Here is a 17,827-nt window from a genome sequence, read left to right as displayed (position 1 = left end):
TTATGTGTGGATGGAAAGCACTTTGTGAATTCATAGCAAATCTGTCCCTATCTACTAATGGAATACACAACCTGAGGGATAGAAGCAATAGGGAATCTTAAGCAAGTAACTAAGTTTATAAGCTAATAAATCTGTTTCAGCATTCTTCTAGTGTTCTTGCTAAATATTTAGTCTTGCATTCAATTGAGAAACCTTACGTGTTAAGTTCAGTTGTGTGTGTCTTTCCCAGTATTTGCTGAAAGCATACAAGAAATCTGCCTTTGAGGGGATTACTAGAAAATCAAACGAAACAAATAAAATCTGGAAACCTTAAGAAATTGTGTCTGACTGAGATCTCTGGAGTATTCCTCTGACCCCACATCTGCATGAGTTACATCAAAATCAATCTGCACAGCTCATGTGCTCCAACCAGCCCATGGTGATGAAGATTGCCCAGCCTGGCAGGCAGTGCAACCCAATGCTTAATTATCCTCAACTTTAAAATTTTCCTGCATGCTCATATTAAAACACTTTTACTGTAACTCAAATCCACTTTTTCTAACAGCCAAATTAACTAACAATACATTATTTTTCTGATTAATCTTTTCAGTATTGAAAGAGATTAGCATAACTTCCTTCAGTTCAGTCTTTTATAGACTAAGCAGTCCTACTCTGTTCAACCTTTCCCCACATGCATACTTTTAGAAGGTTGATCATTCTCACTGTTTGCATCTGGACACTTTCCTGATAATCTACTTCTGGAAGTGAAGTCACAGTTTTGCTACTGAGGTCATAGTGATGGGGAAGAGAAAAGATGGATTACATCATTCATTTATGAATTCACTGCAGCAATAGGATCTGGCAATGCAAATCTCAGTTAATCACTGCAAAACCTCTGCTTTCCCTAAAAGGGGAAATTTACCAAGTTACTGAAATCCTTATTGCAGTGTCCCAGTCACTCCTGGCACATTTTATTGTCCCACTCCCCACTAAGTCTGTTTACTGTGAAAAAAAAAAATTAGCCACCATTTTCCATTCCCTGTCTTAAACTGTAATTAAGGTCACAATATCACCACTAAGAGCAGTGATGAAACATTTTGGAAATGGGCTAAGTGATTCACTTCTTATCTTTCACAGCTGAAAAGAAGATGGTTGAGGACTTAACAGGATGAAATAAATATTAGATGAGTATGCTAAAGAAATTATATTAATAATGAAATGAAGACAAATTACAAGAAAGCAAACAGAAAAAAAAGACAGTAATGTACTACTAACTGTTGGTTATTCTCTTTCAACATCTCAAAATGTCTGATTCATTTTCTATTTAATGAATTTTAATTTAGTAGCAGACTGCCATTACGTAACACAAATGCACAATAATTAAATATCATCTAATCTACCATTTTTAAGCTTTTAAGCATGAACATTTTGCTTCTAGGTTTAAAGGGCAGCTCAGTCTTTAAATTATAATACATATACAAATTGCTGTGTGGGAGAGGAGAAAAATGGAAAGGACTGGGGAACAAAAAATGCTGATAGTCCAAGTTTCACACTGGTACCTCACAAAGCAACTTACTGAAGACTTGCTGCTGGCTGTGCTTAATCTAAATGCCCAGTAATGTTTGTTTACGCTAAAAGCCACACCACTGCAGAGTAAAACAGGTGCAGCTCTGAAGTTCTATATTTGAATGCAAAGCTCTCCAAGAATACATATAAAAGATTCTGATTTCATATTGTTCTATTATTGCACATTTGCTTTTAATGTGAAAAAGGAGAGCCATAAAGATGATCAAAGGGCTAGAGCAGATCTGCTATGAAGAAAGGCTGAGGACCTGGACTTGCTCAGCTTGCAGATGAGACGGTTTTGGGGAGACCTTGCAGCCTTCCAGTACTTGAAGGGAGCTTATAAGCAGGAGGGGGAGCAACTTTTACATGGTCTGATTGTGATAGGAGAAGGGGGAATATTTTAAAACAAAAGAGAGGAGATTTAGGTTAGATGTTAGAGGATAGTGAGGCACTGGTACTGCTGCCCAGAGAAGCTCTGGATACCCCATTCCTGGAGACACTCAAAGCCAAATTGGATGGGGCCCTGGGCAGCCTGAGCTGGTGAAGGAAAGCCTGCCCATGGCAGGAGACTTGGAACTAGATGGTCTTCAAGGTTTCTTCCAACCCAAGTCATTCTATGATTCTGTAATTCTATGAAAAAAAAATATTATTTTAAAACAAAAATGATTCATTTTATTCGTCATGAATGGTAATGCTTTCTTTCTGCTTTCTGAAATAAACAAGAATACTCTGCAGTCTTGGTTGTGACTATTTAAAGAATATTTCATTCTAATAACAATCCCTACACAGAATTATCACAGAAAAAAAAAAAAAAATCCTATGAATTTTCTACTCAAGAAACCTATGAAGAATTTACAGCCAAATTTGTAATTGCAGCTCCATTTTTCATTTGAAAAACCCGACTTTCACTCACTCTGACAATGTGGGAAAAATCCCTATGCAAACTAACTCTCAAGTAGAGGTTGATTCAACGGCAATCTGGTACCATTCTAATGAAGAACAAATGATTATCCAAATTCAGGAAATTTTCTTAGCAGCTTTTGTTTTTTTTGCCAGTTGTTTTTCTTTAGAGAGTCAGTCAAAATGTCTGTTTCATTAAAAAAAATTACTGCTAAGACTAACGCAGAAAAAAAGCTTCATAAAGAAGACAAACTGTCATTATTCTTGGGTTCTCCCAATGGCCTTGGATCTTCAGCACTTTTTTCACCTTTTTTATTTTATTTTATTTTATTTTATTTTATTTTATTTTATTTTATTTTATTTTATTTTATTTTATTTTATTTTATTTTATTTTATTTTTTGCATAATACCACATGCAGTTTTTCAAAATCATAAAATCCCATTTCTATTTTATGTTTTACGCTTCGCTGGCTGGTACACAGGCTGCATTTACTGCAGCATAATGTTGACCAATCTCTTGAGTGCAGCATTTGTCCTTAGTGATACAGTTTCCATATTGAACTATATTGATTTGGACAGTAAAGAAGAATGAATCCTGAGTCACACTTACTGACCAGTGCTAAGACCAAGACAAGTCTTGTAAAACATAAGTCATAAGTACTCTTCAAAAAAACATGATAGTCTCTTTCTACTTGACTTCTAGCCCTTTATGGAATAAAGGAAGATGGCAATATAATTTTGAGAAAAAATAGAAGAACCCAAACACTTTTACTTGTCTCAGTGACTTATTTTTAACCCAGCATCAACAATTTTCAGGCAGATAACATGGAGAGAGTGTAAGGAGAGAGTGTAAGTTTGAACTTTATTGCCTTGTGGGCAGAAGAATACCCTGCAGGCAATATTTTTTGTCATATTTTGTTTACAGTTAAAATCATATACGGCACTAAGTGTTCCTGTTGTTTATTTCATGGCAGTGTTTTTTGTTAGACACAGAAGTTATGTTCAGCAGTTTGAAAAAAAAATATATAGATTATGTAATAGCTACCAAAGGAACTTTGGCTTCTTTAATGAAATACTGTGGCCTACAGCAAAGCTTGAAACTTGTTTGCCACAGTTAGAGAAAATACCACAAGCTTCGTGAATCATTTTCTGTTATCATGTCAGAAGAAAGGGAACTAATGCATTTTGAATCTGTTACTTCTAAAAAGAATTGACTAATGTCAGTGTTGATAGTTTCCTCCAGGATTAGATACATAATTTACAAGACTGCTAGCAAAGAAGAAGAGAAATCAAACACTGATTTAAATCTTCCTGTGATATGGCTGCCTGAAGGGAAGCTCATTCTTGATGCGGAGTTCCCAAATTTTACTAGTTCACCAAACACTGTGCTTAAGGCTGATGGTGATTATGGCTGTCTCTGATAGTTCATCGCATCAGTGTAATTTTAATTTATGGATTTCTTAGTTATAAATCAAGACCATCACAGAAAAAAATTGCTGCCCCTGAGTCATATATCTCATCAGTGCATTCACTCTATAAATCAGAGAGCTTATGCATCCTATTATTTCTAAGAGGAAGTTAAAAGTCAGATATTGTAAAATTTCATTTTCTGTTCATCTGAATTCCTGTGCTTTTGTGAAGAAAAAAAAAAAAAAGTGAATTCCATCTTAAGAATTTGACTACATTTTTACTTGAGAGTTACAGTGCTTTGATATTCATTTCCTTCCTTAAGAACTAAGTTAACATAATTGGATTTCTACTCAAGCTTCTTAACTGCTTTAGCTAAATGTCTGATTATGAAAGCACCACTAATTGTGCCTGCCACATCACTAAAAGATGATCAACTCAGAAAAATATACATTTGTATCTACACAGTTTTTCAGATTAGGTTCTTTCAATACAGATTTTGGTAGACAAAAACAATGTATTTGCTTGAAATGAAATCTACAACATTTTTAAAGAGGAAAAAAGCCTCTCAAAAATGAACCCAAAACAACTGAATAGGTTACTAAGTCATAAAGTTAACTGAGAAAATTATTATTAAAACTTCAGGACTGAAACTATTTCCATTTTTGCCACTAAAATAAAAAGCCATCAGTTAACATATCTTTCTAGCTTTTATTACACTATGAGCAATACAGAACACAGTTTCTAAGAGGACATTCACTATTAGTCATGCAAGCAAGTCGATTTCAAATCATAAGAGCTAGGAAAAGCAAGCTTGTTTTTAACTTTCCTCCTACTGAGATTATATGGTTGAGAGCCCAAATTTGTAAACCCACACATTTGTAGAAAACGATTACGTGTGACCTGGTATGCAAAATATTGTTGCAATATGAATAAAACATAACTTTTGTTTAAAAACAAACAAACAAACAAAAAAATTCAAAAAAACTGTTTTACTTTTTTTTTTTTTTTTTAAATCCATTATAAAAAGAAGAATATTTTGGAGTGAAAACTATCAAAGTTGCCTGAAAATATGTTATCTTTTTCTACTAATAAAGGAAAGAAAATGAAGAAAGCAAACAACCATAAACTATATTAGCTTAACCTATGATCTAAACCAAAGATTTTTTTCTATCAAAGTGATTAAAAAAAGCCAAACTTCTCAGGTCTGATTATTTACAGTACATTAGGAATATTTAAATTCAAGCAACTTTAGAGAGGAAAATGACTTTAAAAGGAATACAAATTTACATTGCAAGAATCTTGTAAAGTGATAATTATATAAAAGTCAGCTAAGATTCTTTGATGCTGTAGTTTGACGCTTCCAAATATCTGCCCTCAGAATTGCCTTACATCCGTCAAAGATACTTTATTCAGACTCAAAAACCATGTGAAAGTTTAAATTTTGAAGATTTTAACTCTTTGCAAATTTAGCTTTTATACCACACATCACCTTATCACACGTCTGTGTTTTGTAAGGATTACAAGCACACTTGTAGCAGTAATCATAAAGTTTCTATATCCGGAACCTATAGCTGCTTCAGAGGAAATCTGAAAGGTCAGTCTGCCTAAAGGAGAGCATTAATGTTACTGAGGACTACAGGGAGAGACCAGTATCCCAGCTAGAAGCCTTTACATCAGTAGTAAGGTCTGCTGACAAAGAAGCACTCAGGGAGCAAGACACAGTCTTTAGCTATCCAGGGTTGGCACTTTCTGCCCAAAGTGGAAGCCAGCATTGCAGCAGGAAGGAACAAGTCCAAAGCTTGACCACAAGGACCTGAAGAGGCAGTGAAAACTCTGAGGAGCCAGAGAGTAAAAGAGGAATCCTGAGGGTTGTGTTCAGAACAAACAGGGTGTGCTACCAGGTGATGACACAACAGTGACCTGCAGTCAAGACTCAGCAGTGAAAATATCACTAAGTTCCCTATGAGAAAGGAAATAAAAATACATAGAAAGGGAAAAAGGAAACTTTTGACTCAACTAGTTAGGTACAAGACATCTTCTAATCTTTTTTTAAGTAATTGTTCAAAAGGCTTACTGTACTGCAAAATCAGCATTTCCATGATTTAATTTCCTGTCACAGAAAATAAATAAATGAAAAAAAGCTATAAGCTATATAGACCAACAAAAGCATAAGTGGCTCATGGCATGTTACCACATAATTTGAAGTAGAAACATCTGTAGCACTAGGATTAGAAGTATCTATAGAGGATATCTAGCTAACACAGCATCTTTATCAAGATGAAGCTCTGCAGGAGAAAGAAGGATACAGTGGGAAAAGTATTATATTTAAGAAACATCCCCCGTATAGAAGAAAAAGGTAAAAAGTACTTCTTTGTCTTCAATAAATATAAAAGTTTTATCTGAAACCACTGAAAATATTCTCTCTGTTCCCTCAGATCTATTGGCAATCAAAGGCTCTAATTTGCAAGTATGATTATTCGGAGTATTGACAATCACCCACAAGGATTACTTGGTTTCAATACCCTTCATCTAGTGAGATGTGACAGTAGGGCTGTCACAGCAAATCACCATGTAGCATAAGAATCACTGACGTGATTAAACAAGTTCAGTGCATACAGAAACAGAGGGAAACAAACTGCATCCCCCCGTTTTATGTCTTTCTTGTTCACTGTTACTGTACCAGCACCTGTACACACCAACAGCGTGTGTCCAATTGTCTATAATGACAACTAGAAATTCAGCATCTTAAGCCCTGACAAACCAAAAACTATAAAGTTCAATCTTCCCTTTTGAGGTCCTCCAAGATGAGTAAGTCCAGAAATAGGTGAAAGATAGAGAGAGAAAAATCTCATTGAATCCAGCTGTATGGGCAACCCACAGGAGCACAGAAGCCAGGTGAACATGGGGTGAGAGAAGCTACGAGCTCAAACACCAGCAGCAGGACAGTGCACCAACAATCTGACATCTCTACCACTCACAATCTAGGTAGCTCGTCTGTGAATTTGGACACATTATGATGTCCAGTGAGTGACCTCACAGCGGTTAAAAGAAAGAGCCACAGGTACATTCTAATACATCCATTATCAGTGAGAGCTACAAAGAGGTGTCGTTAAATCCTTTCCTGGTACCTTTTTTTGGTCAGTGTGCTTTAGCATGGTGCAGTCTCAGCAGTCTGAATAGAAACCAATCCATTGGTATGTCAGAGAACTCACTGCAGTACACATACATCAGGCAGAAATAATGGGATGGAAGATCTACAGATTAATGAAAAATTGAGTAGCCTCGGTGGGGATAGAAAAGTGCAAACTGGAATGGAATTAAAATTGAAGCAAATTCTAAGATAGCTCCTACTATATAACTGCTCTTTTAGTGCTAATATGTACAAAATGTACACATTAGTTTTTCAGCTTTTTTATAAATACTGTTACTATTCAGAAAACTATAGCAATTAAGAAGATCATGAATATTTGCTATAACAGTTATAATATGGATCTAACTCTAATAGTTTCCAGAAATTACTGTTTAGTATTAATCTTAAAATGTATTTAGGATGCTGTTTTTTTTTTCCTTTCATGCCTTTCAACAGATAGATATCAGGTTACTGGAAGGAGTTAATGCTGCTACACAATATGCTACATATAATTTCTGTTGTAGGGCTGGGTTTTTTTTGTTTCCTCTATTTGGGCCGAATAATTAAATTAATGAGACCTTACCAAGTACTTACAGATATAAAATAACAGATATGATAAAGTGGTTTAAAAGCTAAGCTTGTGAATGAGGAGCTACCACATGTATTACTAATGGTAGCACTCAGACAATTATTTGCAAAGTAGTCTCAACATGAGAATCATTTGTACATATTTACAATACTGTCTTTCTTACATTTCATCAGGAACATCTTATATGAACTGTTAGAAACTTGCTCTTTGTGATTTGATTGAAATCACTGAATAAACTCCTCTCGGTGAATCCAGTCATCAGTTCATACCATCCTTTAGCAAAACAACAACTGATATTTCAAATTTGAAAAGCTAAGGTAAACCCTGTATAAGATGGATTGGCTTAACTTCCCTGTTCTCAGGACTGTAGCTTTCCTGATCCCCAAAACTTCTCAAATTACAGCTATGGCTTAATGCTTAGCTACCATTGAAATATTCTTTCATAAGCTATTCTCTGAACCTTATTGGAATGGTGAATTTCGAAACAAATATGGTTCAATGCACATGAGGAGTTTAGTTATCAGAAAACTTGCAGAATACAGTAAAGGATAAATTAGAAACACTTCCAAAGGAAGAGTTGTTTATTTCCTCTGTTGTTATGTAATAATGGCTAACTATATCTAAAAACTCCAAATTCTCCCTTTATATTCAAGAAATATATTTATTTCAGTAGTTCATCATCACAGTGTTTCAACCAAATCAGAAGTGGTCATATAGTCCAAATGTCCCTTTTACAAAGTACATTTCTATCCCTTTGCATTCTGTTCATATTTGAAAGACCCAAGCAATATATATGTGTGAAATATTTTGTCTGACACCTTCTTTTGAACTATGAATTACTATTTCTCAGCCTAACTTCATAGTCAAACCAAGGAATATCTGATATATAAATGATTCTAAAATATAATTTAAAGCAGCAGGAGAATATGTAACACAACTTTAAAAAAAAAAAAAATCATTTTTTATGTTATTTTTTTGCAGTCTTCCCAAAAAGAGAATGGAATAACTTTTCTCTGCCAACTAATAGAAATCCTCAACATTACTGAAGTGTAATAATGTAATATACAAATGTTTGTATTTCTCCAATGTCTGCATCGTAGTTAAATTACCACTTACATTTAGATGAAGTTGATTGGTCCAATGACCAATTATTTTGTATTCTGTACTCTTGTTGGTGATCTGATACTGAAAAATATCATAACGTCCAGGAGCATCTCCATTTTCATTGAAGATAACAGGTGTTCCAGCACTCCCTGAAAAAAATTAACAAGCAATTAGGATAAATACCTTTACAGTAATTTTCCAGAAAAATACATATTCTGGAAGAGTATGTAATTAGAGTACTAATTAGAGGAAGCTGACGACAATGAGTAGGTTCTTCTTAATGCAATGCTACTATTGTAATAAATTCAAAAAATCTCACAAAGAAAATGTGTGATATTATAATAAAATCTTCCTTATATGTAAATTAACTAAAACAACACTGAAAAAAAATCCAAACATCAGTTGTGGAAGAGTTACTTTTGGCATGCAAAAGGATACAATTTCATTTTTGGATTTGAATATAATGCCGTAGACTCAAATAGCAATCTTGGAATGAACTCCTTAAAGAACTCTGTTAAGTATGAAAACAAATGAATACATTCAATGTAAGTGCCAATGCTTATAAAAGACCTTGAGGAACAAGTGTCTAAATCTGGTCTCAATTAATGCAATCAGCTTGTAGCAGTGACCACCTGTGTAAAAGCGTTTTATCAAAATAAACTGAGGTTAGCAGCTGTGTTTGTTGCTCTCTCTTCTGTACACGACACTGTCAGATAGAAAGGTCCATTGCTGGAGCTGTCAAAAGTTATAAATCGGCACTCTGTTCTTCCTTCGATCAACAAAATGTTCAAAGATTGAAAAATACCTGTCTACCTTGGAAACTAGACCAGCCAAATTAGAACATGTTTTGATGAATTTCCACAAGGTGACATCACCTTCAAGGATCTGCACTTCTACAGAGGCTTTCTGAAAACTGCACAAAGAATGTTATATTCACCAGTTTCTCAGGTTCATACATATAGAGGAAATAAATTTATAATTGAGGTCCACTGACACAAAATGCAAGTATCTTAAAGTTATTTTTCAGTAACTGGAAAATGCAATACATGTTTACAGAGTAAAAGAACAAATAAACAAAAACACAGAACAGCCGTGTTTTTACATTTCTCCACATGAATAACGATAAAAAGAAAGTATCTTGTTCATACTAAAATCCTACAGTATAACCTTGTTGATGCAGTACTTAGAGGTACTAAAAGTCCACTGCATGAGTGTCTTCCACAGAATGGCAAAAAAAAAGCTTGGAAGTCTGCGTAAATATTACATAGAAGTGCCAGTGGAAGTGGGGCTAGCAGTCTACATACCCCAGAATTTCAGCATAAATACTTCCTTTATCTCTGTCAGCCCTAAACTGTTATGTTCTTCTGCTTTGTATAACAGTTTTTATACAAAACTGATAACCAGTGAAATAAACAGAGCTTTCTGAGTGACAACTGGCACATTAATCACTGTGCCAATTTCACAGTTCTGCCAGCAAAACTTTGGCAGCAAAAATTAGATATGAGTAACTATGAAAGAGGAGTATCAACAGATTATGTATGATAAATACTTAGGACCCCATTAAAATACAAGAGACTCAATACAAAATTTTGGAAATCTCTTCATGTTTTGCCTTCAATTCCTTTGACAGAATGAACTGCAAGAAAAAATGGCAGTCTACAGTCTTTTATAAGCAGTGGAATTATTCTTCACTGCACAAATAAATGGTTGATCCAATAAAATTCTTTCATAAAATAAACACAAACTCAGCAGTTTTACTGAGTAGCTATTGAAGTAACCTTCAGACTGTTGCTCTCAAGTAGCGATAAGATTCATCTTTCTACTCAGCAGCATGTAAGCAGCTCGTGGGAAGAGCAAGTATCTTTTACCAATAGGTGCAAAGTGTCATTTGTTCCAAAGATCAATCGGGACTTCAGTCATTTTTATGCTCAGCAAAAGTGAGCTTAAAATCTACTGCTTTTTTCTTTTTCTGGAAATATCATGTACAAAGACTACAAAACACAGTACAAACGATAACTATCTTCTTCTTTGATATAGTCATGTTTTCAATTAGAGCATTTCACACTGCCCTCCTCAGCTGACAGTGGCAAAAAAATCTGCTCAATTCATCTGTCACTTAACTGAGTCCAACACAATCTCTCTTACAGCAGAAGTTGCAACTGCTCTTCACACACCCTTCAAACAGATACGTCAGAAGGTGGGAAATGGGGAAGAAACATTTCTTCTGATGTAGGAGAAGATTAAGTTTGTGACCAGCTGAGTAACCTAAACATCCGTAAATCTATGGGTCTTGATGAGATGCATCCCAAAGTCCTGAGGGAATTGATCAATGTAGGTGCCAAAACATTCTTGACGACATTTGTAAATTCATGGCAGTCGGATGAAATCCCTTGTGACTAGAAAAAAGGCAACGTCACATCCATTTTTACCCAGGGAACTACTGACCTGTCAGTCTCACCTCTGTGCTGGAGAAGATCACGGAGCAGATCATCCTGGAAACTATACTAAAGCACATAAAAGAGAGGAAGGTGATCTGAAACAACCATCAAGGCTTCACCAAGCACAGAACCTGACCAAACTTCTGGCCTTCTATTTCGGTGTAGCTGCGCCAATGAACAAGGAAAGAGCTACTGATCTCGTCTATCTGGATTTAAGAGAGGTCTTTGACTCAGTCCTCCAGAACTTCCTCCTTTCTAAATTGGGAAGATATGGATTTGATGGGTGGACTGTTGATCAGACAAGGAAGATCATACCCTGAGAGTAGTGGTCAATGTCTCAATGTCTGGATGGAGATCAGAGACAAATGGTGTCCTTCAAGGATCAGTACTGGGATAGATGCTCTTTATGATCTTTATCAGTGACATTGACAGTGGGATCAAGTAAACTCTTAGCAAGTTTGCAGATGACAACAAGCTGTGTGGTGCAGCTGGCACAACCAAGGGATGGGATGCAATGCAGAGAGACCTAGACAGGTTGAAATAGTAGGCTCAGGAGAATCTCAGGATGTTTTAGCAAGATTTTAGCAGAAGCTTTGGAAGTGTAAGCAGAGAATGAAACTAGAGTTCTCGATGCTATAAACAAAACATCAACAATTAATCAGTGTTCTTAAAAGAATGTTAACCTTCTCTGAAGAATATTATGACCTGATGGATGATTTAGATGAATCTAAATCAGGCTAGTCAAAAAACAAAAAGGAAATACTTTACCTAAGAAAATATACTTTGTTTGGATAACCCATTAAATATATAGTTTACCAAATTAAAGTGAATGTATCTGTGGAAAAACTGCCTAACACTGTATAGAAACAAGATGATAAACCCATATGGGGAAACACCGAGCCTGACTGTAACTTATCATGTCAGTGGAAACACATCCAGATTCAGGCACTTTAAGAAACCTCACTAAGTTGTACAAACACACCTCCTTTTATGACAACCTGACAAGAAGAATTATGCACTCTTAACATCCTCTACTATATGCAATTTTATACCGGCATGTGTGCTTGTACAGTATTATTGCCATTACAGGGAATTGCATTTTAGTATTAGTTCAAGACACTGAGTGATTACTGTTCCATTTAATGGATGTTGAGGACTGGCTGCTAAATCAAAACACAACACATTTCGGTCAGAAAGCAATATAGAAAACAACGCTCTACCTGAAGAAATCAGTCCAGATTTTATAAACTACAGCTTATATAAAAAGATTCTGGGAAACCTCATTGAATAGTTCTTAGAAAGAATATTTACTTTAGAAACTAAATGCAGATATCCTTGTTCAGGAACTACGTTTATTAGGCACCTTCATCTGAAAAATGTTACTTTTGCTTATGAAAAAAACGCCCCTGCAATGTTTGTCTAGGATAATTCAGTGAATAAATGGCAGCCTATGCTTTTTTAAATTATTTCACTAATTTCATAATCATTTTTCTTATAACTTTACAGCAGTCAACTAGTAAGACAGTCAAAGAGCAGTGAGGGAAATGTACTTTTTCACATTTTATTCTGTGCAGTTATGTTGTTATGTATCATTTTAACCCATGAATGACTAAAACATAAGTATACGGCAAAATTTCAAGAATACATGGCTAAGTATTGAAAATACAGGTGAAGCTTCATCTTTCCTTACAGCCACCTCTTTTAATTTATTTTTATAAGCTTTGCTACTAACTTATGATGCTATTCATTTCTGATGCTTATCTTTGCTGAGATACTTTTAGATTATTATTATAATTATTATAAATGTTTAACTATATACTGATAAGTGGAAGAAAAATTTAAAATTTTATAACAAAGTATAGTGAAGCATTGTTCAAATGGCTTTCAGACTTGTTTTGAAATCCTATTCTTTTTTATTTGAAAAAGTACAACAAAAGAGTAAAATGAACTTATTTAACATACTCAGATTAAGAAGAAAAGTTGAGAGGTTGAGTCCCATGGTTAGCATAGGTTTAAATTGCTCGTTTCACTTTATAGAAACTACAAAGTCTGTTCTGAAAGTAATGTCTTGTATTTATTATGTTGGCTTAAGACATCAGAGGCAGATGGTGGTGGTACGGCAGTAGAGGCTGAATCTTCCCACCAATATCCTGTTACATGTTGTTGCTGTGCAACAGATGGCAGCAGAGGGGCAATCTGACAAATGGCATCTGACATGGAAGCACATATGAAGCAAAGGTGTGTCACTGAATTCCACTATGTGGAAAAAAAATGACACCCATTGATATTTGTCAATGCTTCCTTAGCATTTATTGAGATCAAACCGTGGATGCCTCACTGCTGGGAGGCAGTGAGTAGTTCTGAACTGATTACAGCGCTCTAAAAGCAGAGCTTTTTCTATGTGCGATGCTGTGGTTTAAAAGAGAAAGAAAAGGCAGACGAAGAAACACTGGGTGTTTCTGAACAACTCTGAGTTTCTCATGTTGCGAAGAAGGCATTTGTCTACTACTCAATATAATTTTAATACTCATGTAGGTATATATGAGGAGGTCATCTAAAAGCTTCACTTTCTTTTATGCACTGCATATCAAGTCCCCCCTAGTTTTTGATGGACTGAATTACTAATAAATAGACATTGATTAAAAATCACTCCATAATCAAACAAATCAAATAGTTTTCTTTAAAATCTATATTTGGATGCACTGACAAATAGTTCTGTTATCATTCAACTCAAGATAATCCATATCCACAGCATAAAAGAATAGGAATTTATTAGGCTTGAAGACACACTCACTTATTGTAGATATTAAGTGATAATGTAATACAGAGGGAAATTCTTCCTCCTCTTTTCTGCTCCATAGCCAGCAGCATTAAACAATGATGGGTGTTCAATAGTATTTAAGATAAGCATTACCAAAGTAATGTGTCTGTGATATCGGTAGCTTAAGAGTCTTTCAAACACAGCTTAAACTATCCAAAAATGTTCAACAGGAAAAAAAAAAAAAAAAAAAAAAAAAAGCATGAGCTTATTAATTCAGAATCAAGGATAAATTAGATCTTTCTGAATGTTTATTGCCTTACACTGATGTTAAGGAAGACTGCTTTTGATAAACAACTGCTTTATGACAAGCCCTCTGTACACTGAACTTGAAAATTCAACTTCTTCTGAAGAAACCCTTAAACATGTACCTTGATATTCTTAAGATGCTGGTCAGCAACTGCCTGCTGTGCCTGCTTTATCAAGTTTCTTTTCATGTGGATCTACAAACTCCTCTCTTCTAATGCAAGTTGTGATCTTAGTTCCTTGTAAGATTATCAAACAATCTTGCCCAGTGAACTCCAGTGAAGTTGCTCTCTGTATATCTCGATTAGTGGAATGACAATAAAACAAATTCATGTGCAGTAGTAGCTGACTACATATTAAAATGATTAATTTGGAACCCAAAATAAGAATAATAGTAAGCTTTTAAAGACTTTCTGTTTTTATTTTTTTTTTATTATTATTATTATTATTATTTTTTAGAAAGAATTAAAAAAGCCTGTTAAATAAGCAACTTTGGATTTCCCATACATAAAATACAAACAAACAAACAAACAAAAAACTTTATTAAAGTTAGGTACCATGAGGCACTGCTACTTCAGTGACAGAAGTGCAGAACAGTGATAAGCCCCAGAAATGCCACCTACAGAATATTCCAACAGCAATGGAGCTGATTCCATTACAAAGCTTGCTATGGTATTTTACCAGATTTCAGTAGTTTGATATTCATTTCATTTTCCAATATGAAATGAAAATTGCTCAAGCTAAATCTTCATCCTTTGAACTGTCCATATAGGCTGCTTTATCTTTTATGAAACCCACTGCAGTCAGCAGGGATTCAAGGCTATGATTAGGTGAATAGAAGCAAAAAAGTTTATTGTACCCTCTAACACAGTTAACTGTTGTGTGTCAAAAACTTCAGAATGCACCATCTGTTAGAATTTGGCACCACTGGAAGACTCTTCAAATTTATAGGACCAACTCTTATTCCATTAATTTATATAATTACTTTCAAGCACTAAATGTTGGAGGAACTTTTTTTAATTAGCATTTCATTTTAATTAGCTGCTAAAAAGTGCTGCAGAGATGTACATAATTTAAATTGTTTTCACTTAAGTAGAAAGAGGTAACCATTTCAATTTTCAGTACTTAGAATTCCCAGAGAACAAGAATTTATCTGTAAAATTACACAGGAATTTGTCACTGATAAGTACCTCATTGAGACAAATGAAATAGAAAGTTGAAATGGAATGAATGGAACAAGTAAACATGGACTATTAAATTATTTAATACTTGAAAATAAGTAGCAGAGAGAATTATAAGCAATTAAGTAGAACTAATACAAGCTAATTTGTGAAAGAGAAAGCGAGACTGGTAGATACCCTATATCAGGCTATGTAAAGTTGGTGATAAATGAAACCATTATATGCTCAATGTCCATACAGCAGACGTTTTCAAATTAAGAACGATGTTGTGACTGAAGAAAGAAAAAAGATGATTCTCTTACACATATTCAAAATCTGAAAAGATGCTTCTTTATGCTTGCTCTAAAATATCAGAGTTCATGATTAAGACAATAAAATAGGATTGTATCCACTTGCCATAAACTTACTGCTGTTTTAAATATCCTTAGATACTGGAAACATCCACATAGATATGCAGAATATGCTTATGACAGAGATCCTGTGCCTTGCTGAGGCAGCAGCTGGAGGCCAGATGGATACCCTAGGGTTATCTGAAACAGCATTCAATGCCCATGTTAAGCAATTTATCTTACTTACCACAGGGCAGATTCTGGCTGTTCACGTATGAAAGCACAAAACAGAAACCAAAGGGAAACACAGTATGCAGAAAATGCATAATATACAGACTTAGGGCATGTATTATATAAATTATGGTAGTACTCACTGGAAGGCTTAGAAAAAGTGAAGAATCTAGTATTAAAATAATCTGATATAAATAAATTCCATGGCAGATACTACAGCTTTGTATTATTGATGCTGATGGATTGTAAGGATGATTCTTCAGAGATGGAAATAATTTTTTGATGCGTTGGTCCTCAGTTAATGATTAGAAAGGCATACTTCTGTGAAAGGAAGAGTTCACTCCACCCATGCATAAGAATGTGGGTCACAGTGAGTATCATGAGCACATGGTATTTAAAATATCAAACAAAAAGCAGTACTTTTTTCCTCTCAGAATTCAACTCAGTATTAGAACTTCTTACCACAAAAAGGCCAGAGATATGATGTGTCATAAAGTCTACCCAAAAATGAGTAAAATTTGAGGAAGAGAAAGGAATGACTGCAGCCAATAGCATAGGTATATTTAAAAGATTTGCCTATCATTCCTATCTATTCCTTTTAGCAGTGATCTAGATTCAACTCCAGTTCATTCAGCCTTCCAGGCAATAATTGCAAGACTAATATATTTGTGAAAAATTCTTCACATTTTCTTTGCTATTTTCCCTGACTATCTGCTACTGGCCGCTCTCAGAAAGCATGTTACGCTGATGAAATGTTGTTTATATCCTCTACAAACACTCAAGTCACAATATAAAATAACATAACTCTTGTTTCTTTTCTTACAACACCTTAAGTCTAATAACAGACCATGCATATATACAAAACACAACAGTGCCACAGATCTCAATTTACATAAATTTCTCTGAAAGAAATCCTTCCTAATCATTTCCATGGAAACTACAACAGATATAAAGACCACAGTAACACTATCTGACAGAGCAAATTCTGAGCTACAAAACACTGCTTTTTGACAAGGTCACCACCATTATCCAATGATGACCATGAGCCTGAATGCCATGCTCGTAAAAATCTGCATAGCTATCTGGAACTTGCCTCGTCTCTCATATCACTGTCATCACTGCCGAAAGACGCCATCCCACCACCTCACTGTGTCACATCCACCATTCGTGTTTGTATGATATTGCAGACTGAATGCTATCAAATGCTCTAGGGTAGGAAACACTCATTTTAATGTCTTTAAGCCTATGTTTATATTTAAAATAAAAATTTCTTTTAAAATGTAACTTGAAATAACTGTAATAGCAAGTACATTTGTTGTAATCCTCCTGAGAAGAGTCTGAGGTTAAGTTTTCCACAAGAAAAAAAGAAAATAAAGACCATTATCTATCTTAGACATACAGTGGGATGTAAGTGGGAGTGAAAGTGAGAGGAATCTTTACTACAAATATAACTGCAATTCTTCTGTTATGATATTGTGAAGATGAATACATTTCAAGTGAATGTGCATTTCTCTGTGTAAGCAACAGCACTCCCAGTCCCCAGCAACATAGTCATACAATAGATATTTACTTTAAAAGGATCTTCACATCATTTGTTTTCATTTTCATGATGAAGAGGCAAAAAAAAAATCCTATTTTAAGCATCTGTAGCTATACAATATTAGGGGAAGAGATAAAAGAGAGTGAGGAGATCAAGAGTATTCATGAACTTTCTCATTAGCAGTTTTTGTTGCCTAAAACTGTAATTAATATGTTACTAAGAAGCATGAAACAACTCTCTCCTGACCATAAATCTGCTCAGCAGTTTCACTCAGGGTGACATATGTGAGAACTCCACATTATGAAGAGCTCAGGAGCACCCTGCCTGCACCCTGTCTTTATCTCTGCAAGTAATTGAAGATCCTCC

At 34.8% G+C, this 17,827-nt stretch overlaps 1 protein-coding gene across 4 annotated transcripts in view; it reads right to left on the bottom strand.

The window, feature by feature from the left end:
• GRM8 (glutamate metabotropic receptor 8) overlaps positions 1 to 17,827 on the bottom strand; it is a 331,978-nt gene that overhangs the window by 49,512 nt on the left and 264,639 nt on the right. For all 4 annotated transcript variants that reach the window (XM_090136829.1, XM_090136816.1, XM_090136825.1 and 1 more), the window contains exon 8: positions 8,691 to 8,827. In XM_090136829.1, the coding sequence (XP_089992955.1) occupies positions 8,691 to 8,827 (137 nt within the window). The remainder of the gene's footprint in view (positions 1 to 8,690; positions 8,828 to 17,827) is intronic.

The sequence above is a fragment of the Phasianus colchicus genome, chromosome 1 (genome assembly GCF_987193195.1).
Source record: "Phasianus colchicus chromosome 1, bPhaCol1.hap1.1, whole genome shotgun sequence".
NCBI classification, from domain to species: Eukaryota; Metazoa; Chordata; class Aves; order Galliformes; family Phasianidae; genus Phasianus; species Phasianus colchicus.
This window is presented reverse-complemented; position numbering and strand designations above follow the sequence as displayed.